The sequence below is a fragment of the Macrobrachium rosenbergii genome, chromosome 8 (assembly GCF_040412425.1).
Source record: "Macrobrachium rosenbergii isolate ZJJX-2024 chromosome 8, ASM4041242v1, whole genome shotgun sequence".
NCBI classification, from domain to species: Eukaryota; Metazoa; Arthropoda; class Malacostraca; order Decapoda; family Palaemonidae; genus Macrobrachium; species Macrobrachium rosenbergii.
This window is the reverse complement of record NC_089748.1, coordinates 46,967,610-46,994,460: the sequence shown is the minus strand read 5'-3', so window position 1 is coordinate 46,994,460 and position 26,851 is coordinate 46,967,610. Positions and strand designations below refer to the sequence as shown.

The window sequence follows — 26,851 nt, the reverse complement described above, 5'->3', positions numbered from 1 at the left end:
TAATTATGACACATTTTTTATGTTCCTTTAAAAGGAGATTTAAGAAGTTAATGGTGAATGACGAAGGGACCAAGATAAAAGAAATGAAGCCCAAAGACCTAAAGCACCCAAATGCAGGACACTGCCTTTGAAGTCAGCCTGACCTGACCTGCTGATTTAAAATGTCTACCACTGATGCTTCACTGTTGCTGGCTGTTCTGGGGAGCCAGGCAAAACGCCATCTCCGCTATTCTGAATTTTCTTCCGCTGTAATGGTTGGTGGATGTCAGAAAACAAAAGTTTTTATTTTTCTGAAGCATTGCAAAATACTAAATAGATTTATGCCTTCCTTAACAAAAGCTAAAGAAAGCCCTTTGCTCTGGTATGATACGAAAATTAAGAAGATATTTATACGTTATTACAGTATTTACATGCCCCATTTATACGTTATTACAGTATTTACATGCCCCATTTATATGTTATTACAGTATTTACATGTCCCATTTATACGTTATTACAGTATTTACATGGCCCCTCTTAACTACTACCAAGTTTTACTTACTTCACTTCATACAGCCTATGATATCTGGTCACCAACCAATCTAACTTGCCTTACATGTACAGGGTTCTCTAAAAAAATTACATTAGACTGGCCTTTTACTAAACTCAAGCCATTTCAATTAATAAATTCACATTATACAAAAGCTAATTAATGCATATTATTACTAGCACTACTCTAATTAAAATAAAACAAAAGTTACAAATGAAAACTATCAGACTAAGATATACAAGATAAGCAAAGCTAGGAATAATATAAACAATTCTGTGTGGAATGAAGCCTTAAGTTGGAGTGTTATAGACAATGTTCAGAAACTGTATGCATTCAAATACAGAGAAATTTCACCTAGATATGGATATACTGCAGGCAGCACTGAAGGAGCAATGCTAAATATAAGGGTCTGATGAAGACACTGCAGGCAGAATCTGAAAGTAGTTTCTTCCACCAGCCCACAGGCTACGTTCCAGCAAATGCTACAACTACCAGCCGTGGTTCTACTCATATGCAGGAATAGTAGGCGAGTGATATTAATTTAGCCTGAATGAATTGAGACTAACCTTTCTCTAGTATCAAAATCGATATTCATGCGTTCGCCAATCAGGCCACTTAGGCTCGTCTTGCAAAATATAATCTGGTTTGCCTGGAAGCATGTGGCCGAGCCTTATTCCACGCATTTCGGAGTCCTGGTATTCATTTAGGATGGGAGTAAAAAGGTGGTTACCTTTAAATAACAGGATCATAGAAAATACGTAGCCTTTTCCCTAAGAGAAAAATGATTGTTGGATGAAATGCTCTTCACTGTCTTCACTACCTTCTTTAAAAAACAAAAACAACAATACTATCTACATGCATACATGCACATACGTGCATTTGCACAGAAATGCACGTGCAAATATGCGTGTATGCATACATGGATTACTTTCATCAATAAATTCCTGTAACCTTCCACATCAGGCTTCATGTGAAAACTGTGAACATCAAATAAAAGTGAAAAGCATTTCTCCTACTGAACCTGAAATGTCACACTGTCCGTAAAAAAGACGATTAATTTCTTATAATAACACAACTATCATCAATATAAACTCACAATGTGTTCTGGTATTGGCCCAGAGCGTTCCAGCTGTTCTTTAGTGGGGCTCTTATACCTAAAGGCTTCTGGTACCTCTCCCCCATTGCCTGAGTCTGTGCTGCTCCCTCCACTGGACTGCGCCCTTGAACTGGCTGTGGAGCGCCGTTCAATGAAAATGCCCTCGTCAGAGTAGGTGCCCCCAGAGGACAAACTGCCGCTGTTTCGGAAAGATTAATGAAATTCAATTAGCTCTTTCAGGACAGTACAGAGCATTGTATTCAGCAGAGACAGAAGAAAAGAATAATTATTTAGTTATTATTGAGATGACATTAAGTCTAGTTTAATGACTGGTTAATTTTACAATCAATTTAACAAGGGAGTGGGATTGAAAGGAGACTGGCTAACAGAAATCAAATACTTTGTTGAAATAAAAATTCATGTTTTAGGTAGGGCTGAAAGCCATAGACGTTTATCAAATGCTTTTGACCTACCTCGCTGGACTAATGTTATTTCGATGTTTGGCAAGTGATGCTGCAGTACCATCCAATGACTGTTCAAAGTGAATGGAGCTGTACGTTGGTTGCTGAGTTCCAGTCTGCAAAATATTGTCATTCTTATGTGGAGGCAAAATGTCCAAGAACATAAAAGTTATGACTTGAGAAGGTAAAGCAACGCTTAATTTAATGAACAATGTCATGGGTAATGTTGTCATAATCAAATTAATTTTATGACCAATAACTAAAGTAGTTGTGCTGTAGTAAATAAGTAATTTCAAAAGATAAAAAAATTCACAACAAAGGAAAACTGTTTCTGGAGAATCACTCCACTCACTTGCAGAGGCTGAATCTTGTCCATTCTCTTCTTGTTCTTGAGGAACACAGCAACGCAGATGAGGACAATAACTATTAATAACACACCTCCAACAACGGAGCCTATGATTATTGGCAGAAGGGTCTGGCCTTGTTTAGCTGCATGAAGAGATAAGAAAATCAGTCAACAGTCTTGTAGTAACAGTAATGTGAACATTAGCATTAACAAAAATCACATGAGACGAAACTACTTCCCTCTTGAATAATTAACAAAAACTGAGCTCTGCTCCATTCTACAGATGAAAGAATTTTTCACCATAACATGAAAAAAAGATCTTTATGCAATAATGAAACCAAGTAATAGTACAATACAGCTTCTGCTTATAAAAATAAATTAAGTACAATCAAAAGGTTTTGCAGTCTAATTAAGTTGTCTGTGATGGCTTCATCACATTTTCATCAATAGCCGAGCTAGTAATTTTCTTCTTTTCAAGCAGAATTCCTATGATCAAGAAGTACTTATTTCATGAAGTAATTACAGGTATATTTATTTTAAAGTCACTTCCATTTCTACTGTCATTCTTTCAATGTTTCTACCGCTCTTATAATAAAAATATTGTCTACTAATGCAGCATAAAATATATTTGTGTAATGTTAAATAGTCACTGCAATCTATAGGATGTTAAAATGAGAAGATAATTTTATCGGTAATCAAAAATTCACATCAATTAACAAGAATTTAAAAGGTAACCAATAAATATGCTTATATATTTTAGTTTTCCTGAGTGACAATAAATATGTTTATATATTTTAGTTTTCCTGAGTGACTGTTTGTCTGACTACACAACAACTGACCTGAAATTCAATTACAAAATGGTTTATTCTTGTCTCTATCACCAGAGCTCAATCACTCACCAGTGACAGGTCCTGATCCATCAAGGGGCTGAGATGGCACTTTCAGCTGTTCAGCCTTGAGACCTTTGAGAACGAAGTTACCAGACCCAATGAGTTCTGCAAGCTGATCGTAGAGTTGTGTTGGAGTGCTCGCTGCCACACGAGTGTTGTCTTGCACAAAATCGAAGTCGACTAAGATACTTCCTGTGTACATAAAGTGAGTATATATTGGTTGTGTTTTCCACAGATGGGATGACGATGAATGCAGTCTCTCTGCTACTCAGCTTCATACATGCAGTCTTGCATTAATGTTTTAATGTTCATGTGATAGTTGAAATGAATTAAACAATGTTAACAAGAATTAAACAATGTTAACAAAGCTTGACTTTTCCTCAAGCAGAAAAAACTATTTCAAGAAGAATTACCATTTCAGTAAATTAAATTTATTCAAAATTAATTTTGATATAATAATAACGAATGTTCATGATTAACATATGGATATCATATAAGTACGCAATTAAAGAACACAGACCCAATGATGATGTGTAGGTAACTGCTTCAAGATCAATTCTAGATCAACTCTGACAAGTAATACCTATAATGTTTCCCTGATTGTAATGAGGTGTGACCTATTTTTCTGTCTAAAGAAATGCCACTTTATAGTACATGCTGCTTAATCCTAGATTATTTTGAATGCACTTTAGAAATGCAGATTATTCTACTTGTCATGCCCACTTTTAATTCTGCTTGTCGTGCCCACTTTTAAAATTCTGGTAATTTTGGACATTTTCACTCTGACGCTAAAATGATACCCTAACCTTTTTTTCCCACTTTACATTTCTCAATTTTATACCACTCGAATCAAACTTGTTATTTGAGTCACACCATTTGCACACGCAGTTTAGATTATTCTGCCCATAACCACTACATCACTCTCCATACATTACTCAATTTCAAGCTCATCTTTCCAGAAACAAATTCATCTCCTCACCTGGACTGACAGTTAAGTTACGAATACTGGCCTCACGAACACTCATTTCTTTGGCGATCTGGGTCGTAAGAGAAGCCTCAAATTCTTCCTTTTGGTCACCCACTGTCGTATTGTAATCCTCATTGATCCTGAATAAAGAGTCAAAATGATTAGCAAGTATAAAAACAAGAAAGATTGTTGTCAAAAGCCATCAAGAATGAAGATGGATATAAGGTTGAATAAACCGACCTTTACAAAATACAAAATTAACGAGCAAATAGATAAGTACATACTGGAAATTGAAAGTGCCTGCAAGGCTTATACAAGAAGAGGATTTTCATAATTTTCATTTACGATTTTTCAATAATATGACACAGACAGCACCAGGTTTTTGCACCAATATATGCTCAGTGACCCTTACTATCACAACACCCACATAAAAGTGAAAATCCCCTTCTTTAAAAATACATGCATCAGCCATTAATGTCATTTTCTTGCTTCCATATTCTATATTTTTTCTTATTTCTTTCCTTGAAACACAATGACTGAAACTACTTACTTGAATTTAACTTTCTTAATGTTGCCTGTCATATTGACAGGTATAATGGTAGTGGTGGCGGTGGTGGTGGTTGTGGTTGGTTTCGTTGTTGTAGGCTTTTGGGTAGTTGTCGCTGCATCAGGATCTGGACCTGTGTCAGACGTTTTGACCACAAGGAATACCCTGTAAGGGAAAATGTTTACTTTATGGTTATAAATAAAAGCCCAAAAGAATAAACTGATCCATGATTCTTCTTCGATAAAGAATAGAATAGAATATAGAATTTAAGCCAAAGGCCCAGCACTGTGACCTATGAGGTCATTCAGCACTGAAAGGGAAATTGACAGTGAAAAGGTTTGAAAAGTGTAACAGGAGGAAAAGCTTATGGTTGCACTTGAAAAACTGTTAGGAGAGGGTGCAAAGTAAGAAGGAATAAAGAGAATATGAAAGGATGTACAACACAAGGAATGAAAGGGGTTGCAGGTAGGGGCCAAAGGAATGCTGCAAGGAACCTTAAGTGCTGCCTAAAGTGCACTGCATGAGGTGCACTAACGGCACTACCCCCTTTATGGGGTCGTCTTGGATAAAAACTTTGTTTGTGCAAACTGAAAACCTCTATTAAAAAATGCCTATCTTGAACGAGATTATATAAATTTTCATAATAAAATTTATTATCTAGATACTTACCAACTGTTAAAGATAGCTTATATCTCCTTGCCTACCAGTGCAGGGATACAAGCTATCTTTAACAGCAGGTAAGGTTCATTCAGAATCATTTTATTCCATATTGGCTGACTTAACTATCTGATGAAGCATCATTTTAAGCTAAAGGGTAACCCAAATTCTCAAAATAACATTTGGTTACAGACTTCAGCTGAATTAAAGTGATCATCATAATTTGTCTTGCAAAATCACCTTTTAAGAGTTTTCCTCTTCAGCTGACACAGCTGAATGGCTGAAATGCTACATCAAAACTTAGTTTCAAGAAATTCTCATCACATTAGCCTAGAGAACTGCCTTAAAGAATGTACTTTGAGTGAGAACAAATAAATGCTCTTATATAGATTTGAACATCAAAATGTACACTAAATATATCATTGCTTTAATTATTGTGATTTTATTCAAACGAAAGTAACTGTTATCCGATTAACGCAAAAAAAATTCACAAAGCTTACGCCACATATCCTGTTGCAGTACACAAGCAACGCTTTCTCTGGACCTTTTCCTCTGTCACGATATTACCAGTAGAGCAAATCTTACCGTCCCATTCATTTCCATTCCAGCCATAACACTGGAAAATGGAAGGGAAATTAAGTCAGATTTTTCTCAGTCATGAACAGGATGGAAACATAATTCCAGATGAAGACTGTTATGCAACAATGATACATTTGAATACCAATGGCTGTTGGAATCAAAGAATACCAATGGCCATTTGAATACAAAGAAGTAAGGCATCAGTTGTGATAAAGTGAGACAAGTGAAATTCCAAACACTGTTAATATTTTTGGAAATTAAGGAAATGATAGTGGTATGATGATTAATATGATGGGGAACAGTTTACATGATAATTATAATAACAAGAACAATGCAGTTAATATCTGTGTTCATAAAACTGGTAGTAATAATGTTTAAAGAAAGTATGAATGATAGGTTACACAAAAGAAAGAGCATTATGCAGATAAGGGGATTAAGCCCCCAACTGTCACTTCAATACAGGAGAGGAGGAAATAAATGTAACACGAAAAAATTTATGGAAAGTGGAATTTGTATGGTTGTGAGAAGAACAAAGGGTGTACAAAAGGCTAATACAATTTAAGGTAGAGCAGAGAACAAGGGTTAGAAAGCTGATAAAGGTGAGACTACAACCTGCATTACTGAGCGTAACATTTACCTTCAGCATCTTTCCCTCAGGTACAGTGTAATTGTTCAGGTAGAGAATTAAGACAATATTGTCCGCAACGTTGTCAACAGGGATTTCAACTCCATTTTCAGTGTTGAGAAGCGAATTCATGACTACCGGACCTCTGTAAACAAGATCAGCATTGTTAGGAGGGTATCAAAATCTGCCAACATGGAGTTAAAGATTGATATGGAGAGGAAAATATGCATATACTGTACCTAGCCCCCTCAAGGTAGAACTACATTAAAGACTATAATTTAATATAAGACCAAAAGTAGTTTTCATGATGGCACATCCATATCAATGTGAACTTTGTCAGTTTTCAAAGAAGATACTGCCATAATCTGGTTGTTTAGAAACCCTAAAAATCTAACCCAAAAAAAATTTATATTTCATAAACCATGTGCCGTAACATTTATTCTCATAAGTTCAATATACTGTAGTACTAAGAAAAAAATTTTGTTTTTCATTTTATTTTCACCCTGAATCATCATTTACTCTTAAGACAGAAACTGTATAGATGCATTCTGTCTATACCAAAGATGCATCAAACAGAAAAGGAAAAATATTTTATTTACAATGAGTTTGTTGTACGTCATTTTCCCTTGTGTATTTTACTTTTCATTTTCTGTATACTGTAGTATTCAGTTTAAATATAAAACTCTAATTCTTATAACCATGACTGACCTGATTTCTCCAGGTGGTTTGGAACCCTTGACCAGAGAAAGGAAATCATCTTTGAGGAGCACCGTTGCAAGGCAGGCACCATAGCAAGGGAGTTCCTCGCCTTCATCCCCTTTGCGACCACAGTTCCACTGCGTATAATTCTCCAACACAGATCCCCATCTTATCTGGAGAGTTTACATAATCACATAAATATATTTTCTCCAACACAGATCCCCATCTTATCTGGAGAGTTTACATAATCACATAAATATATGGATACTATTAAGATATCTTTAAATTTCAATTTTGTCCTCTAACTAAATACCAGTTGTAACTGTATAGTGTATACTGAGCATGTACACTATCGGAAACTACAATCAATGATCGATACAAATTTTTCTCAAGCTTCATTATGTCAAGTTTTAAATACTGTGCTTGTGTACATTTTATGTACCGAGCCACAATTTTTTTATAACCAACAGTTTGAAAAGTACAAACAACTGGTTTTTAGAATTAAATGTGACATATATCTGAGACTACCTTCCAACTACACAGGAAATATTAAGATAGTTTTGAATCTTCTTGAATTTTCTATTTTCTAAACCAAGGTTACTTGATGTTCATGATATTAGAAATAAACAGTACAGTGTAACAGGATTATAAGGATTTAAGTTACATTTCATCCTGAACAAAGTTTGCTATACATTGGGCACTCAAATATGAAAAGAGGAAAAGGCTCCTGTGCATTTTCTTTATTTTCCTAAAAACCAAAACATTATCATTAATTGCAAATTCACGGAGGAAAATGCATAAAACATTTTAATGATAGTTATTTAAAATTCCCTCTTCTTGCCACAGAACCTATAATAGGTGCAAATAATTATGAAGCAGAGCATTTTCTTTTCTTGCCTTATTTCCTATCATATTTGCAGATTTATAGTAAAGGACATAAATCTACTCCTGAACTTAATGACCATCTAAATTTAATCAGAGTTGCTTGTACATTTCATTTTTTGTACTGTCAAACTAACATGGTACAGTACAAGGAAAAGGTGTACTTACATAGCTATCTTCTTCAACAAAGTCATTTTCATTTGCTTTACTATCAACAATAGGGAATCTCTTATCCACATTGAAGTCCAACTGAGACTTGGCTACCCTGAGTCCGACAAGAGTACTAAGGACGTTATCTGGCTCATCTTGGTAACTCATTGAGAGGCAGATCCCGGGCAGGTACCTAAAATTAAATTTTTTTTAGCAGAATTTTAGTCAATTGGATAATATACTGTACCTACATAAACATGAACATATTAGGTGCTTCATTTTAAATATGCAGAGGTCAGACCATTAATGCAAACAGAATAAAAAGGTAAAAAACTAGTTACTGTACATTTCCTAAGTCACTACTTGGTCTAGGATACAGCTATGTACTGTGTAATATATTTTTGGTAAATTAAAATACAATAGATAAAAATCTCCACATGTTTTGGAGAGTTAATAAACATTAAGAAAAAAATGGTAAAACAACTGATACATGAATTTTGACCAAAATAAAAAGTAGAAAACATCACTAACTATCAGAATCTTGATGATGATAAAAATCTTACATTTTGAGATCTTCTAAAAGTTCTCCCATCCGTGCTGTCTTTGCTCCTTGGTCTTGTTGGCTAAGGATGGCCTTTTCTGTTACTCTTAAACCAGTTAAGACCTGAGTAAAGAAATGAAAATGCATGACAGGAGTTTTGATGTGTGATGGATGAATAAGCAAAACTGTCTACTAAGGAAGCGTAGATTACACAAACATATAAACATATATCATCATACCTTCTCTAGGTAATGAACATGAAATCTTGATTTCTGAAGATGAAAGATATAAATACATACCCATCTACTGTTAAATTCTGTATCTGGTCAACTACTTGAAAAGCATTGATAATCTTGAAAATCCTGGGGCAAATTTATTTGTGTAAAGAAAATAAGTTTTTTAATCAATTTAATTCAAAAGACTTACATCTTCGAGAGTCATGGGTTTGAATGTTGAGTTGTCAGTATTACTTGTAACTGTGGCCTGTCTTTTACTCCTACGCCTGGCTCCAGCATCATGTGGCCTTTGCAATGAAGCTTTTCTAGAGTTGCCTTTTCTTACAGCATTTTGGTCCTCGTCAGTTGAGGGATAGTACACTTTTTCATCACTTGAACTCGTGGGCAGATTTGTGTAGCTCTCAAAGGATTTGTCGTTATATTCTATGACAGGAGTTCCTGATAGCAGGGACATAAGCTTTCTCTTCACTGATAGCAAGTCATCCAGTGTATTCAATGATATGTCTACGTCATCCAAAAGGTTCATTGTCCCTGATAGGAAGTCTTTAGTGCCATCGAGTGAGGCTGTATCACTGTTCATTCTGGAATGGTGTGAAAAGAATATATCATTCTGTCATTATGTTTGATGCAATATCAAAAAGAGAACACAGGGCTTGTTAATGAAATTGATATTTGTTATTATTACAGTACAGTACAAGATCAGTTATGTCTGAATCCTATAATGATTAGTAAACCATAATTGGACGACCTGACATTCAAAGTTTGTCAGTAAACTTGACTCTCTTCCAATTGGCAAAGATATTCATGATATATTTAATATAATACCAACATCATTCAACAACTATTTTAGTATTATATAATCAATTTAAGCACTTGAAAAACAGCTATTTCTGACTCCTCATTGCTACTATCAAACTTTCAAACTAAAAATATAAGTGATTTATCAAGTAATTCTCACTCACTTGTTCATCAGATCCACAGTCTTTCCTTGCACAGAGTTTTCAGCATAAGCGAGCAGTACAGCTGCCTCATTTCCAGCACCCATTGTACCCAGGGTAGCCAACTGTGCTCGGACTGTTGCAAGAGCTGCTGATGCAGCAGCATCATCCCGCAGAGTGTCTGCAAACCGGTCTGCCATGTTCCTAAAAAGGGCCAAAAATATTCTAAATACAGTACTGTACCGAGAGGATATGGTTGGGCAAATATGGAGAAAGGTTATGTAACTTGCTTTTTTAGAAAATGTCAGCAGAAATAATCTGGTCATTGCTAGGTTCCTCTTTGCAAGTACCAGTATATTTCTTAGGTATGAAATATTCAAACAGTTAAAAATTTCATTATCTCATAATTAAAGGCAAAATTGATAATTTCATCTTCCCTCTAACACAATGTCCTCTTGTTTTCTCTGATTCATGTGACCTCCCCTACTCTACAAAGCAGAGCTAGAAATTTCTTCATTCCCCTTCTCCTTCTGTAGTTCAAGCGAAAATGTAATATCCTAAAGCAGTTCTTCTTGTATTTTAATTAATTTACTTACATTTTTATCCATTTATTGATTTATTAATTTATTTTTTATTTTCTAATAACTGATCTCTTTCTTCTTTGTTTCCTATTACCTTCTTTTACATCTTTCAAATTTGACACCATATTCTTTGGAAGCTTGAATTTCAAATCAATGGCCCTTGTGGGCTTGTTCCTTATGAACAGGATTCATCTTCTGAAAAATAGTTATAATTTTGCCACAGATTTGTCACTCGGTGACATAAGTTATCAACCTTACTGACCTAAGCTTGCAAAAGAATATACTGGGATTACGTTTTCTGAATTATTTATTTATAAAAAACGTTGTACATCAGTTTTAAAGGACGGAAAAAAACTTACCCTAAAACACTTGATGGGATGCTTTCTGGCAGCTTCACGGTGATTTGATTAGATTCCATCATGTTGCAGGCTTTGTATACATCACAGACTCTTACTACTGGGATGACTGCTGTAACTGGTGACTCTGTTTCAGAAGATTAGTGGAATGGAATATAAAATCAAGGCCAAAAGCCAAGTGCTGGGACCTATGAGTCATTCAGTGCTGAAAGGGAAAGTGAGAGGAAAAGGTTTGAAAGGTTTAACAGGAGGAAAACCTCGCAGTTGCACAATGAAACAACTGTTATGAGTGGGTGGAAAGTATGATGGAAGAAAGTTAATATAAATGGAGATACAGTAAAAAGAATGAAAGGGGTTACAACTAGGGGTTGAAGGGATGCTGCACAGAATCTTAAGCTAATGTCTACAGAGCACCACATGACAAAAGATCAGTGATTCATGTTATTTCCCAATGACTTTGCCTAACACTAATGAGGATGCGGCTTATAATAATAATTCTCATAAGCATTTGGCACAACCATAGTAACAGTAATAAGTCGAGGAGATGTAGTAAAAAATATCAATAACAAATTAACAATATAGTACTACAGAAGAAATAATAATAATGATAATCTTTTTTTCCCTTTATCTATACATCCTTACTTTATCAGCAAAGTGAAGTTATCAATTTTATTCAAAACATCAAGATTATTAACACATAGCTTAAACTTTCAAGATTTTCTAACACCCTCCAAGGAGACAATTATCAGAAAATACATGTAATTTGCTTGTACCTAAATTATTATCTTTATTTAGAGCTTTCAGACAACCTACCAAATATAAAATTCAGTGTGGATTCCTAAACTGGTTTTACCATTTTTCTTGTCACTCCCTCCTTGGCAGAATTTCCAGTTATGACTAAACCAATGTCATTCTAAAATTACACTTCACCCTACCTGCTGTAAGGGTGAAGGTAGCCGATGGAGATTCACTGGTGGACAAGTACACCCAAACAACATCTGAGTCTTTATTCTTCCCTGTATTCTTGAATTTATACCCAAAAGAGGTTGTCAGTGGGTAGTCTTCTGCATCGTCACTCCAGCCAGAGGCACTAAAGGTGAAGTTTGTGATAAGGGCCTCCCCTTTTCTTGGAGACACCTTCAGGAAGAAAATCACTGAATGAGATCACCGACACAGATTGCATTAAAAATCAGATAACTTTTAGTTCGCTAATAACATACAACTTCCCGATTACCAATGACATGACTGCTCAGATTTTAGAACAGGTGACATAAGGCTTATAAACTGACTCTACCTGGAATGTTCCCTCAGCTGGGATCTTGTTTGTCCTCAGGTTGACTTCAGCATAACTGAAGTCTCCATCTTCAGTTTCACCCGTTAGTCGGAACTTGTAAAATGTTCCATCTTCCAAGCGTTCAAATGGTCTCAAGTTGACTGGTTTAGGAATCACTAAGTCATATTCACGGCCATTCGATTCAGTCTGTAAGTTTGGAGGGAAAGCGAAATTAAGAATACAGGAGACTATAAAAATTTTAATAGGTGCTTATAAAAAACTTTAATAAGTGATTAAAAGTTCGAAGAATTGAAAACAAAGTTACTGCAAGAAATGTTGCAAACGAGAAGTATGTTCTCTACAGTTTTTAGAAATATTTCATCATAAATGCACTAGAGAGATTTTGAATAAAAATTAAACAAGGAAAACATTTCATTTTTAAAAAATTCACAAACGTACACTTTTTGATGACATTCTGGGAATGGCATTTTTTATACACCTCGATGAAATATCAAAAAAGAAAAAAGAACTTGGTAAAGAAAAAATGACAGCAGCAAAATTGACATGATAAGTGAATGACAGTGAGTGAAAGTGAAATACATTTTTCATAGTTTAAAAATGAAAAAAAACTTTAACGAATGGTTCTTACTAAGTAACTTATGAAAATTATGATGCTTGTAAGAGTACTTGGTGCATGAAGTCTGTAGTGTTTACTTTGAAAAAGAGAGAGAGAGAGAGAATGATTTTATGGATTTATAATTTTATTTTTTTCTGCAAATACCCACTAACATGAAATCATTAGTGAGTCACCAACTTACTGCGACACCAGCTTACAGTGGAGTTGATCTTACAACTTGATCTTGCATCAAATTACGGCGCTAATAGCAAGAATACGCATCAAGTTAATGGCGCTTACAGTGCAGTAACTTGATGCAATATCAAGTTACGGCGCTGTAAGCACCATTAAAAGGTGAAACACCAACTTACGGCTGAAATCAACTTGCAGCGTGGCTCTGGAACAGATCCCCGCCATAAGTTGACGACCTACTACATACTTATGAACTAACTTTTCAAGGCTACTAAGTTCACAAAGAAATAACTGAAAACCAAAGCATTGTGATAAGGGAGGTATCGATAACTAAAGCGTTAAAGGATACTTGGAAGAGAGAATGAGGAAAAAATCAGATTTTACAATAATGCTTTCAAAAGTGTAAATAAGACATTTAAAATGTGCTATTCACCTCAAACTTTGTCTTCTGTCCCGCTGGCAGCCGCGAAATATCAGCAGAAGAGAACCCTGGTGCATCAATCACTTCCCACCAGGCTTGTAAATTTGCTTGACCTGTTATAAGTCCTTTAATCATGACCTGAAAAATTACGATGAAGACAATCTCATGAAATGAAATCTAAGGCATGGTTACCAGCTCTGTACTTAGTTCCTGGTTTACCTCATGAACAGCCCAATAAAGAGTTGTAATTCATGTCAACTTATGAAACTATATTCTAAATACTGTACTAAGAATTTTTCTCTTTGCTTTCAGAAAACTATCAGAAAATATGGCAAAAGTTTTAGAAGGATAGAAGGACTACATAAATACAGTTTTCTGCTGATTCCACGATTTGCTAATAACAATAGTATAAAAAAAAAAAAATTCATGAAAAGTATTGAATTGTTAATGTCTAAAATTCTAAAACGTAAAAACATATGATTAAAGATAGCTTTTATGACTTAACAAACAAGGAAATTGCTAGGAACAGATGTGTTTGCGATGATAATTGTGTCACATACTCCTTTCTACAAGTGCTGTTACTCCTTTCAAAATTTCTGTACTGGACAAATACAGATAGACAGCTTTGACTGGATACAATTTTGTTTCACATTGATCACCAATGTACACGGTTAATTTACTGTTGTTAATAATGAAGGGCAGCATAAAATATAAACCTTAGAATTCATTAGGACATGTTTTTCACGTATGCTTCTCATTTCATCTATTACATTTCTTCATGTTAAATCAACAAATGTTCAAGTGGAGATGTAAGGCATTACTATCCTATAACAATTCATCTTGTATTTTAAGACACTACTTTTACTTTTATCTATTTATTAATTCATATTTTTTCCTTCTCTGATAACTCATTTCTTCTTTCTGTATTTCACATTCTCTTTTGTAAATTCTTTCAAATGAACATCATATTCTTTGGAAGCTTAAGTTTCAAGTCAATGGACCCTGTAGGCTTGTTGCATATGAACAGGGGTTTATCTGAATAATAATAATAATAATAATAATAATAATAATAATAATAATAATAATAATAATAATAATAATACATCATATGCTATTTGGGATATGCTACATACCCTTTCTTTGGCATCAATGACTGAACTAGAACTTTCCGTAGCTAGCACAGGTAATCTGCCTGGTGCTACCTCAACATTAACAATAGCAGAATCAGATAACTTGTCCTTTGTAACCTCAACAGTGAAGATATACCTGAAATGAAAATAATTTTTCATTAGCATCAATGTCTACAAAGCTCTAGAATTCTCATTTATTCTCTAGTTTTTATCATGTCAAGATTTGTGTTGATACTTTGAGAAATTCGAAATTTTTCATCTTAAAAGATTTACCAGTAATCTGGTCGTATTATCTGAACACAAATGGAGGTCTAATTTAAATCCAGTGCTTCACAAGAAGTTCTGAGTTGCGCCATCAGTTAACATTAAAGATTATCACTCCAGATATTATAGATCTAACAGGGAAAAATAATGACAACCAACAACTCTCTTCATGAATAAAAGGAAATAAAAATAACAGTTCAAGTTAAAAAACCAGTTCCGTTAAATGTGCATGTGAATACTATACACTGGCTTCTAAAAGCACTTGTTTCCACATCAATTCTTTATAATGCAATGGCATTTTGTATGACTGCAAATTAAAGGTGGGTGAAAGATTAATAAGAACTACAAAGAAGTATGTAGTACAGATTAGCATGAAAAAACACAGTACCATAAAACATTAGCTGTATCACACTACAGAACTCTACGATTCTGGAGCAAAACTAATTACATATATCCAGAGGAATTAGCTTACATTTACCAAAGCAATGAAAGTATGCTTTTTTTTTTTTTTACCTGCCAGGTGGCAAAGTCTGGGGCTCTAGGTTAAGTATGGGGTTAGTCAGTTTACTTTCGTCAATGGCAGTTTCTAAGCGGTCCATTTTGCCACTCTTACCAATCACAAAGCATCCGCCGTTATCTTCTGTCAAGCAGGACCATCTGTAACAAAAATAAGTAGCAGGATTTAAGCCGCAAATAGTGGAATAAACACTGTACTGTAAGCACCTATGGTCATATGCAATGTATATGCACCAGAATTCATAACAGTACTCTGGCAAAAACACTTGAATGGCCTTTTGGATATTTTAAACAGGTAATAGTCCAGTACGAAAAGTCGAGATGCCACTCAACCATAGATATGTAATTTAGGAAGCACTACTAATTGGTGTATTTATTTTTTTGAGGTAGTATGTGGAGTAGGGAGACTGATATTCAGTGTTAATCGTGTTACTTGGGGAGGGGGGGTGTGAAACCCCTTAAGCCAGGTCAGGGCACAGCACCCTAAGTCAGTCTGGTTAGGTCAGGACAAGGCACTCTAGGAAAGGTTAGGTTTGGCCTAAACAGTCAAATTTCTCATGCCTACCCATCCTCCTACTCTGCATCTGCTCCATTTTTTATTCTGTGTGGGAAGTGGTTCAAGTGCCAAAATCTCATATGCATTTCTGATGAGCTTGAACATGAAGTTTGCAATAGGACAGATCTATATTCATAATATAACCTATACAAATTCATAAACCCATAAAAAATCTACAATTCACATAAAAAATATAATAAACAACAGAAGCAAGAATAACCTACAAGTACTGTATTCTAAGTAGCTTATCGTTAAGGAACTCAAGGTAAAAAAATATATTTGAATACTAAACTTCAAAAGTCCAAGAACATCCTGAATACTTGTGTGTAAATATTTTCTTCATGAATAATCTGTTTATCTTAACAGATGGTAGCTCAAATAAAAAAAAAAAATGATCCTCTTATGTGAGCAATTCTGATAGCATCAGCCACTCATACTTACTGTCTAAAGGCTCATTAACATTGTGCCTTCCCTCATTGGGAAGATATCTGACATAAATTTGTATTGGAGGGAAGGAAGGTAGAGTTAGTAGATTAGGTCCTCAAAAAATTGAACTTGGATAACAGTCTTAATTCATCCTATACTCAATTAATTGCCAGCTGTATAGCCTAGTGTGCGTATAAATGGAAAGTGTTTACCCTTTAACCACAATTCACCTCAGAAAAGGGACTACAATCAGACAAGACAATGTTCTGGGATTTTTCAAATCAAAGAGAGCAACATACCGTACTCTTCTGAAAGTGTGTGTTTGTTTGTGATGGGGCTTTGAGTATAAACAATAAATTGTATGTTATGTCTCACATGCATACGCATACACACACATTAACAATGACGCCAACTTAGTTATAAAAAGAAATACCTAAAATGAAGTGGGCCATAATTGTTGTCCTTGTCATAAGAATTGGAGGCATCAAGTTTTATAGGGGTTGTCGATCCAACTTTCAGGCTGTCTGCTGATACATGTGCCTCGATGCCCTGAGTTACAGTAGTCTGTTCCAGGGTTCCCTGAAATAAAGTGTCACTTCATTACCATAAGCATAAAAAGGTTATCTTTTGTTGTGAAATTTTAGTTTAATGCTTAATGTAAATACCGCAGGATTAGGAGAATAGTGTATTGATAAAGCAACAAGAAAAATATATTGAGAACTCTCAATACAGATTTACTCCATTCTACATAAAACAACCTACTTTCTCTTGAACTGTTTCACAAGTTTTCTGACATCCATGAAAGGAAAGGATTCAGGGCAAAGTTGTCCGCATTTGTCATTGTAACTCATTTCCATTTCAACTTTCTTAAAAGTAGTCTGAGGGAAAAAAAAAACTACTGAACTTTCAAAATCTCCATCTGTTATTACTCCCGTATTTTCCCCAAAATGAGGACCATGACCTTGCCCCTGTTTTGTCTCCATATGCACAAGGGGAAATAATATATGAACATACACTGACACACATGCATGTATACATATAATGTACTGTATACCTTACATATATACAATATTGTATAAAATATATGCAATCAAAACAACCTAAGAACAAAAAGTCTAAGCCCAAAAAAATAAGTCCTCAATTATTTACCTCTCCTCTGACAGGAGGGTTCCCCATATCAGACACCTTCACGGAAATTGTGTAGTTATGTCCTCCCCTCAAGATGTTTTTAGGAATCGTCACCTTGCTCCCTTCCCTGTCCTTCCAGTCAGCTCCTTCTGGTTCAATATTCCATAAATACTGAAAAGAAAGAGATACAGCAGTTAGGATTTGGCTGACCTTGAGGACTTTTTGGGTGATGTTATACAAGACTTGTTCAACAGAGACTGACTCTAGACCAAATAACACAGACATCAGACCATATATTATAGGCAATAGGTCAGAATAGATGTATCTTCAGATCAAAGAACAGAAATGTTACATTAGATATGACAAAAATGGAATAAACATCAGATCATTCCATATTACACTACTGCTTTTAATATAACAAATATTATGAAAGATGATAGACACCTGATGGTGAATATTGCAGACTTTAATTAGAGTACATTAGTGTTATGAAAAAAAATTAATGATAAATTCATTATGTTAAATATGGTAAAAGAAAGAAGTTGAAAGATAAAAAGATTATGCAAAATATATAAACTGTGTCACATCATATAGGAGCAACACAATATAAGATACAATGAGTAAAATTTCATAAACTGCATGAGATGGACAAAGAATAGACTGGAATCCAAAATGAAATTTGATTTTGTATTTTCTTTACAACTGTTTACTGTATTCCTCAACTTCCAGTCACAAATTTTCCCTACATTAGTTTAGGGGTTCATGTGTCAGAAGACACAGATTCTGAAAAACATCTGATAACATGCAAAAGGTAGGAAAGGGCAGAGATTATTACTTTTTTCAGAAATCTGAAAGAATAAACAAACAATAGTTGATTTCTATGAGCAAAGTTTAAAAAAATAATGATAAAAAATCTACCTGGAAATCAAAATCTTCAAGGGACTGGTCTTCGATGCAAAGAGAAGGAACTGCTTTGAAGGTGTTGCTGCGGTCAGCCATGAGATTCGCAGGTCCCTCGATGGTGACACGAAGTGCCTGGTCTAGAGGCACAGCCGAGATATACACAGCTTGGGGTTCACTAGTTAATCCTGGTGCTTCCACTTCGGCAATTACCATGTAATCTTTGCCTGGTATTACCTAGACAAAAAATTAAATTTAGATCAAGAGACAGATCAAAATATAATGTCACTGTTAACATGTCTATTCATTAAAATTGTGCAAAATATGACAAATGTGACTGTCCTGTAATTTGTAATATCCTGTATTTTGTTTATGGTAAGATAAACTGACATTTACATTTAAGTATGAAACAAATTGAAAGAACTGAAGCTCTTATAGAAAGAAAAATGTATTTTTTTTACACAATTATAGTGTCAAGAGTTAGAAACATAACGGAGAAATGCAAAATATATATTCAATGACCATTCAAATGAAACTCAAATTTCCATTTATCTTCATACCAAAATTGAAAATATATGCATTAGCCAATACATAGTTATCAAACTGTCAAAAATTTTAGCAACAGATTTACAAATAACACTTCAAACAGAAAAGACAGATGTAAAAATCTTTGTGACTTATTTTAGTGGTGGTCAATGTCATTTCCTCAATTCCAATCTTTTTTATTTCTCAGTTTCTCGTTTCTCATAAATCTGTAAAACCACAATTAAATGTGGCTGAATAAAAAAAAAAGGCCAACTCGATTTATATATGCAAGGTTGCTGATGATGCTTATGATTTTTGCTACCATAATGAAGTTGTTATTCAGAAAAATAAGCTCACAGTTCAGTTCAGAGGGTCAGGAAATCCCTTTCTTGATATTTCTTGTGCACTGGGTTTCACATTAGGGGGCATCTAATAACTGACCTCTCCATTGGTGTGCCTCTCCACTGTCCTTCTGTTTACACTGTAATGCTATTATCTTTGAAAACAAATTTAGGCTTAAAACTTCCTATACAGTATATATAATCTATGATTCATAAGGATTGAACATTTTGTTGTGGATTCAAGTCGTGTTATACTCAAAGGCCATACACACGGAAATTTAACCTTGGCGATAACTTTTGAATCACGAGATAGGTACTTCATAAGGGCCCGCTTAGCCGCTAATATATCAGATGTGCCCAATACAGTCAAGATCAAAGTAGAACGTGCAGGTCAAGCCAAATAGGAATTCAACCCTGGCCATAACTTGCAAACCATATAAGACATACGCTTTATATTTAGCCTGCATACTCTACTAATGAAGCCAGTGTATAGAGTGAAGTCAAGGGCATAATTAAGAGGCCAAGGTAAAATAGGAATTTGCTACCACCAAAAGCAAAGTGTCTCATAAACATGTTTTGTTTATTCTAAATTTTGTCAACTAACATCACCATTAAAAATAATAGTTCAGGAACAGTAAAAAAACTTACTAAATTTCCAGGGAAGGAAATAGTTTCTCCTGTGCTTGTCTTTGTAACAAGAGATTTATTCTTGATTTCTCTGACGCTGTCCCATGTCCTCAATGTTTCTCTCTGCCCCCATGAAGTTGTTCCAGGAGACCATGTGGTGTTCCAAGTGATCTGAAAAAAAAATATATGGATTCACTTTCTCTCAAACAGCAAGAGACCACCAACCTTATAAGTTGACAGTTTCATAAACATTTGAATATTCTTACATACATTACTGTAAGTCTAATATTATTAAGGGCACATTTCATTTTATTAAGTGGACATTTCATTAATCAATGAATGGGGTTTCCCTTAGTTTTATTTCTAGCCTAAATCAGTGTGTCTTAATTTCATAACAGCATGAGAGGAACTGCAATATAAAATTTAGGCCAGAGACAATTGTTAGGAGAGGGTGGAGTAAAGTAAGATGGAAGAAAGAGAATATGAATGGTACGGGAAAAGGAATGAAAGGGGTTGCAGCCAGGCGCCAAAGGGATGCTGCATAGAACCTAAAGTAATGCTTACTATACACAGCATGAGGGAGGTACAACAGCATGAGAGGCATTTCTTCTACTTACTATTGCTAATCCTAAGCAAAGTGAAAAGTAGTTTAAGACACATTCTGCTAACTGGTGATCCTAGGCAAGGTTTAAGAGAGAGACACACACTCACATAAACAAGTTCCATTCTAAAAGAACATTAAAAGTTGCTCACCTGAACTTTGTCAAGACTGGCTCCTACTATATTGGAGACAGACACTTTGACATCTGAACCATTGCATGATTGTGTGTCACCACTCAGCTTGAACTTAATTTCATCCTGCAATCAATTCAAGAAACAACAAAATAAATACATGAAAAAATTGAAAGCATTCTACATAAACACGAGAAAATTGAGACCACATAAACAATTAAAGAAAATCTTATCTGGTGACCATCCAAGTTTCCACTATAATAAAACATTTGTAGATTAAAATGTGTACAGTACAAATTAAATGTAAACATTAAGAAAAAGTGATGTACAAGACAAAAAATAGATCTTAGAGGATCATAGTTCAGCGTGCCTATTTACAATTTATAGATAAGCATGCAAAGGATTTCTACACAAAGTGCATGGTCCCATAAAATAATCACGACTGTACTTCTAAATTTTTATTTTTTACTTTTGTTCAAATCAAAGCCTTAAGTTTTTTAATCTTTGATGAAAATATTGCAGAGGAAGAAATTGCCTTTAATGAAAGCTGTACGACAAAATATTGGTTTAGATATAAAATATGAAAAATTAAAACAGTTAGCTAATAAGGGAGCTTTTTAAAAAAGGGGCATTTATCGAGTGAACATTTCAATATACTTTTTTAATGTGTCTGGACATACTACTATTGATGGAAATACATCCCTATTAAATATCTCAGAATTCATGACCCTTTTCCAACTTTTTTTTTAATACTGTACAGTGTTGAGAAACCTCTAGACCACAGACTCTTTCTTCTTCATTACCATTTAACACCACTTCATTTTTCAATGTGAAAATCCATTTGTTACTCACCAGTCTCTCTCTCTGTATGACTATAACTTTTCCCTTGGCCTGGGGGGCAGTGCTTGGATTACTGTCCTTCCTTCTGATTCCACTACCATCCGAGAGTTCCAAAATCGTACCGTTGAAAACGTTTACTTGTCCATTCAACTTGACATTCATATTTGAGGCTCTTATGTCGCACTTTGGTGGAGGCGGTGATTCTGTTGAATTGAAATGTGCAGGTAAGTGATTTGCAAATGCATTACTGTACTGGTTTTATGCAATGTTACTGGTGACATTAAAAGGAAAAAGTTCATGATAAATTTCCTTTTGAAATGATTTCCTGTTATGATTCCACACCAAGAATAACAATGTAAAGTAACATTCATAAAACATGTTCATAAGGAATAAAAACTTAAAAAAAATACCCAAGTCATAATTAAATGTGATTGTTTATTTGAAAACATGGCTTTTTCTTAGTGCTGTATAATTAAAAAGTGCAATTCCAACAAGAGTTGTACTGCAACTAGTCAGAATCATCTTTACAGCACAGACATTCCAAGAACTTGAGAAACATTTCTATACAACACCTTTCAGTAATGGGGATTTTCCAAAGCTAAAACATCTCAGACTATTATCAACACTAAATGTAATTTTTCTAAAAGGCATATACAGTACCAGTGCCTGTACAGGTAGCCCTTGCACAATACTCAACTTTTCACAGTATCATTCAGTTATATAATCATACAACAATATCACTCTCTATGCTACTAATAATTAATTTGAACAGTAAAATGTAATAGAGTTTTTTCTCTATTTATCAATCTATAATTTACACTCAAGACATTAAGTTCATGAACCGCACGCACAATTAAGACGATGCTCTACACTATTACTTACTTTGACCTTTCCAGGGCCACTTGAATATATCTTGGCAGTCAGTATTCGTCTCTATGTTTTGGTCAAAAGTAACCAGCAGATTTTCACCTGTGTCATCGAGTTCTGCTGACACAACTGCTGGTGGGTTGGATTTCAAAGCAAGTGCCACTGTACTCAAGTTTAGATCCTTTCTGCTGGAGGAGAATTCAATGTGATTAATTTGTCTTACGTAAAATATATCACTCAAATGTTATGCACTCACAAAAATACATGATTATCGAATGCAATATACAGTATAAGCTTGAGGCCGAAGGTCAAGTGAAACCTACGATGGGGTCATTCAACACTGAAAGGGAAATTAAGAGCAAAGGTTTTAAAGGTGCAAACAAGAGGAAAACCTCACAGTTGCACTATGAAACAACTGCTGGGAGAGGGTGGAAAGTAAAATGGAAGAAAGAGAATATGAACGGAGGTACAGCTAAAGGAATGAAAGGGGTTGCAGCTAGGGCCCTTCATCATTAAGTAAGTACAGTAGTGACAGACAATGTATTTTATCTAAAGTAAAAATAGAATCCAGAGTTATGTAATATAGATATTTCACAGCTTGAATGTAGACTTCAAATTTTCTGTTGAGTAAATGCTGGAGCAAAATTGCACTCAAAAGATTATCTACATGAATATATGCAAATATGTACAGATATACTGTATATGAATGTATTATGTATAAAAACTATACTGTATCATGAATATGTATTTTCAAATATTTTTGTAATGCTATAACAAAGTTAGGCTTCAAGAATAACAACAAATGCATACACATGAATTTCAAGTCAACAATGACCAAAAGTTTAATAAAAACTTACGATCTAATCATCTCAACAGCCGCACTCGTCTGTACTAGGCCTAGTTTGATGGGTCCAGGTGGCACACTAGTAGGTATAGTACATGTCACTTCCTTCGCAGCAGTAACTTCTGTGGCAAGCTCAAGTGGTATTCCTAAAGGTCCTCTCTTGCCTTTTCCTTTGCCAAAAAAAAAAGAGAGAATTAAAAACTATATCTTGTGACTCTACAGTTCCATAATTTTACAAATTGTGCGCAAGATGAAACTTTGACTATTTACAAGTAATGCACAAAATAGGTTGCTACTGAGTAAAGTAGGTTCCTGAAAAATCATGTTTCAGTGTTAGAGAGAGAGAGAGAGAGAGAGAGAGAGAGAGAGAGAGAGAGAGAGAGAGAGAGAGACCGAAAGTAAAATATAATTTGAAGAGATGGAATTTTACTGGTTTCTTAGTAAAAGAATACTTTTAATATTTAACTCCACAAAGCAAATTCCCCTTTACCTTTATCGGAGAAGAGAATACAAGTAATTTCGTCTGTTACTGTCCCTTCATTTATCATCAGCTTCACCTGAAAATTGAAAAATTTTGTTCATGAGGATTAAAATGCCAAGGAATGAATTATTTCCAGTCCCAGCAATTTTCCTCGGTAATCAGTTGACCACAAAGGAATCATGTGGCATCTATTACATGCACAAAATCACTACTGTACTTTTTTTGGCACTCTAAGTTTAACTATGATTTTCCCCAAATATTTATATTTAAATCATTCCTTTTATATCCTTCAAATACTTGGGTTCGATGTCTATCAGTTGTTTACTTATTCCTCTTAACACTTTACAGTATTGCAATCGAACTTTAACACAATCTTCAGTATTTCCACACCAGTGCAATTATATGGCTTCAAATACCACTCGGAAAGTTTATATTCAAGATCTATGCAGGGTATAACTTACGTTGGTTTCTACACTATTGTTAACTTCACTGAGGCCGGAGGGTAGTGCTATTATCATCTGACTGGAGTCGACCACTTCACAGCTCTGTTTGTCGCTGCATTGAGCCCATGAAAAAAATAGTACTGATTATGTATCTGTACATTCATATATAACATCACAGAATAAAAATTCTCCTGGTTTTGTCAATAAGTGGTTTACCTGTTTCCAAAAAAGGAAGTTTTGGAATTGGAAAAATAGCGAAGAAAACTAAACTCAGAACAACTGTAGTGACAAGATACATAAAACTGAAACTTACCAACTGAATCTTCTTTCTCATGTTTGCTTTGTTGTTTGCTACGAAAGTAACACTGAGTTTGTAGTCCCCTGGGGTTAAGTCAGTGAACACTGCACTGATGCCGTCTTTGCTCTGAGTAATCTTGGATGAATTGATGCTCTGAAACAGATTAGCGTCAACAATGGGTAAAAGGCATATGGCTGATTAGAAAAGTAAGTAAAAATTTACTAATGTTATTGCAGAGAACTTGAGTAGTTGCTCCATCCTGCACACACTCAATGTAAAGAATTTCTTTGAAACAGTAACATCTGCTACACACTATTCTCTTCTCCTTAAGCCATCTATTCTTACATTCTCAGTTTTTCCTTTATGGCAGTAAAGTTCATACGTCTTCTTCTTTAAAAAAAAAATTGTAAATCTACATTCCAAATCATTCTACCTTCCTACTTTTGTAGTCTTGAAGAGCTTATGAGATGTAGCTAGTATATTACATTCAAAATATATCTTTGAAATAAGTATTGTTTGATCATTATTCCTTTACCTCTCCATTATCAGGGACAAGCAAACAAGATTCAGGAGCAAATTCTTCCTCTTCTATTCCAGCTACGGATGCCTGGAGTGTCAGGAAATCTCGTATGTCACTGCTAGCTTTATCTGCAAACAAAAAAATAAGTTATCACTCAAACAATAATCATTTACTATCTGCTTGTGACTGGTACACCCATGCCGTCAAATATGATCGTATTGTATGAGAAGGTTGACAACAAGTACTGGCCCCTAAGGTCTTTAGGCAAGTACTGGCCTCTATAGAATTTCTAAATGCAAGTAACGTACAGGGCATCCCTGAGTTACAGAAGCACTGATTTACGGGGTTCCGATCTTATGGTACTTTTTCAATTATGTACATTTATTAAGAATAGGTATATAGTTATGACACCCTAATCATACAACAAGAATAGGTGTCTAGTTAAAGTGCTGTAAGCACTGTTAAAGCATCGATAACGGAGCTTATTTATTAATAAGCACAGGCTTACGGCGGAAATCAACTTACGGCACACCGCTGGAACAGAACCCCCACCGTAAGTTGGGAGTTGCCTGTACTGGCCCCTAAAGACTACAGCAATTACTGGCCCCTGAAGACTTTAAAAGTAAACACAGCACTGGCCCCTAAAGACTTTACAAGCAAGTACTGGCCCCCAAAGACTTTACAAGCAAGTGCTGGCCCCTGAAGACTTTACAAGCAAGTACCGACCCCTAAATACTTTACAAGCCAGTAATGGCCCCTAAAGACACTGCAGGTCTTCCAAAATCTCAGTCTGAGGAGTCTTCATTAATACTGACAATGGTTAAACTGGCTATGGAATGGAAAAAATCAAGTGCTGTATATATAAGGAATTTAATACCAACAAACTATCGCTGTTAAGCCAAAAAAATATATAGATGCATATATACCAACAAATAAAAAGTGAAAACTATTAAAAAGGGATTTGACAGAGAAAAATCTATTTCTGAAGGTCCTGTGTCACCTGGTGAAATTCCATTACAGCACGAATTTCTAGGTATAACAATGCTAGATATACCAGAGAAAAAGAGCTTAGAAAGCTAAGCCACACTTGCCCACTGCCTTTTAGAAGACGTTTGTATATGAAGGGTGAGTGAAATACTACTACCACGGAAATATACCGAAAGACTCTCCTTTATCAAACCTCTCAGAAAAGAGCGGGGAGTCGGCAGCTCCCACACTCTACACTCCGCCAGGATCTACGACACTCAGCGCCACCTGAGCCATTCCATGCTAGCACTAACTCCAGACTTGGCATGTGCAAGAAGGAGGAGTACTAGACTAGACAGGAGGGTCATTGGTGACACGGACCTTCCTCAGCCAGATTTTTCCTCTGTCAAAAAATCCCTTTTCTGAGTCCAGTCCTGTGTCAGCCGGTGAAATAGTGATAGAGAATCATGCCAAGACTGCTACTACTGGAAAACAAGGGGGTAACCAAAGAAAAGGCAAAATTGTAACGAAAATAATTTAATTAAAGAATCTTCCCATGAAGCAAGAATACTTAAAGTAAAGCAACTTAACTTTAAGGCACACCAATAAACTTAACACTACTAAACACTGGAGGTCTCTGACTGTAGAAAACCTCAAAAATCTTAAAATTACTCAAAAGTAGTGAAACATGAAATGTGCACAGAACAAGAAAATACAACTTAAAACTATATGTAAACTTAGGCTTAAAACATGGCAGAGGCAAGACTAATGAAAATAACACGTAAATATCCGGGGTAATGGAGCCAACAAAAACTGTCCAGTACCCTGCAAACGAAACAATTATGGCTAATCAGGTTACAGTTTT

At 35.0% G+C, this 26,851-nt stretch overlaps 1 protein-coding gene across 1 annotated transcript in view; it reads right to left on the bottom strand.

Moving 5' to 3' along the window:
- Positions 1 to 26,851, bottom strand: part of LOC136841137 (uncharacterized) — a 128,104-nt gene that overhangs the window by 7,209 nt on the left and 94,044 nt on the right. Inside the window, exons 29-60 of the mRNA XM_067108182.1 lie at positions 25,036 to 25,148; positions 24,379 to 24,653; positions 24,221 to 24,314; positions 23,769 to 23,835; positions 23,292 to 23,448; positions 22,450 to 22,619; positions 21,580 to 21,770; positions 20,749 to 20,853; positions 20,017 to 20,166; positions 18,521 to 18,739; positions 17,624 to 17,773; positions 16,908 to 17,053; positions 15,490 to 15,633; positions 14,716 to 14,848; positions 13,595 to 13,720; positions 12,375 to 12,560; positions 12,016 to 12,217; positions 11,084 to 11,207; positions 10,168 to 10,347; positions 9,396 to 9,786; positions 8,992 to 9,092; positions 8,447 to 8,621; positions 7,406 to 7,569; positions 6,710 to 6,842; positions 5,994 to 6,109; positions 4,840 to 5,001; positions 4,302 to 4,429; positions 3,332 to 3,514; positions 2,439 to 2,575; positions 2,099 to 2,202; positions 1,626 to 1,824; positions 1,096 to 1,221 (exon numbers count right to left, since the gene is read on the bottom strand). Coding sequence (XP_066964283.1) covers positions 1,108 to 1,221; positions 1,626 to 1,824; positions 2,099 to 2,202; positions 2,439 to 2,575; positions 3,332 to 3,514; positions 4,302 to 4,429; positions 4,840 to 5,001; positions 5,994 to 6,109; positions 6,710 to 6,842; positions 7,406 to 7,569; positions 8,447 to 8,621; positions 8,992 to 9,092; positions 9,396 to 9,786; positions 10,168 to 10,347; positions 11,084 to 11,207; positions 12,016 to 12,217; positions 12,375 to 12,560; positions 13,595 to 13,720; positions 14,716 to 14,848; positions 15,490 to 15,633; positions 16,908 to 17,053; positions 17,624 to 17,773; positions 18,521 to 18,739; positions 20,017 to 20,166; positions 20,749 to 20,853; positions 21,580 to 21,770; positions 22,450 to 22,619; positions 23,292 to 23,448; positions 23,769 to 23,835; positions 24,221 to 24,314; positions 24,379 to 24,653; positions 25,036 to 25,148 — 5,039 coding nt within the window. The 3' untranslated portion in view covers positions 1,096 to 1,107. The remainder of the gene's footprint in view (positions 1 to 1,095; positions 1,222 to 1,625; positions 1,825 to 2,098; positions 2,203 to 2,438; positions 2,576 to 3,331; positions 3,515 to 4,301; positions 4,430 to 4,839; positions 5,002 to 5,993; positions 6,110 to 6,709; positions 6,843 to 7,405; positions 7,570 to 8,446; positions 8,622 to 8,991; positions 9,093 to 9,395; positions 9,787 to 10,167; positions 10,348 to 11,083; positions 11,208 to 12,015; positions 12,218 to 12,374; positions 12,561 to 13,594; positions 13,721 to 14,715; positions 14,849 to 15,489; positions 15,634 to 16,907; positions 17,054 to 17,623; positions 17,774 to 18,520; positions 18,740 to 20,016; positions 20,167 to 20,748; positions 20,854 to 21,579; positions 21,771 to 22,449; positions 22,620 to 23,291; positions 23,449 to 23,768; positions 23,836 to 24,220; positions 24,315 to 24,378; positions 24,654 to 25,035; positions 25,149 to 26,851) is intronic.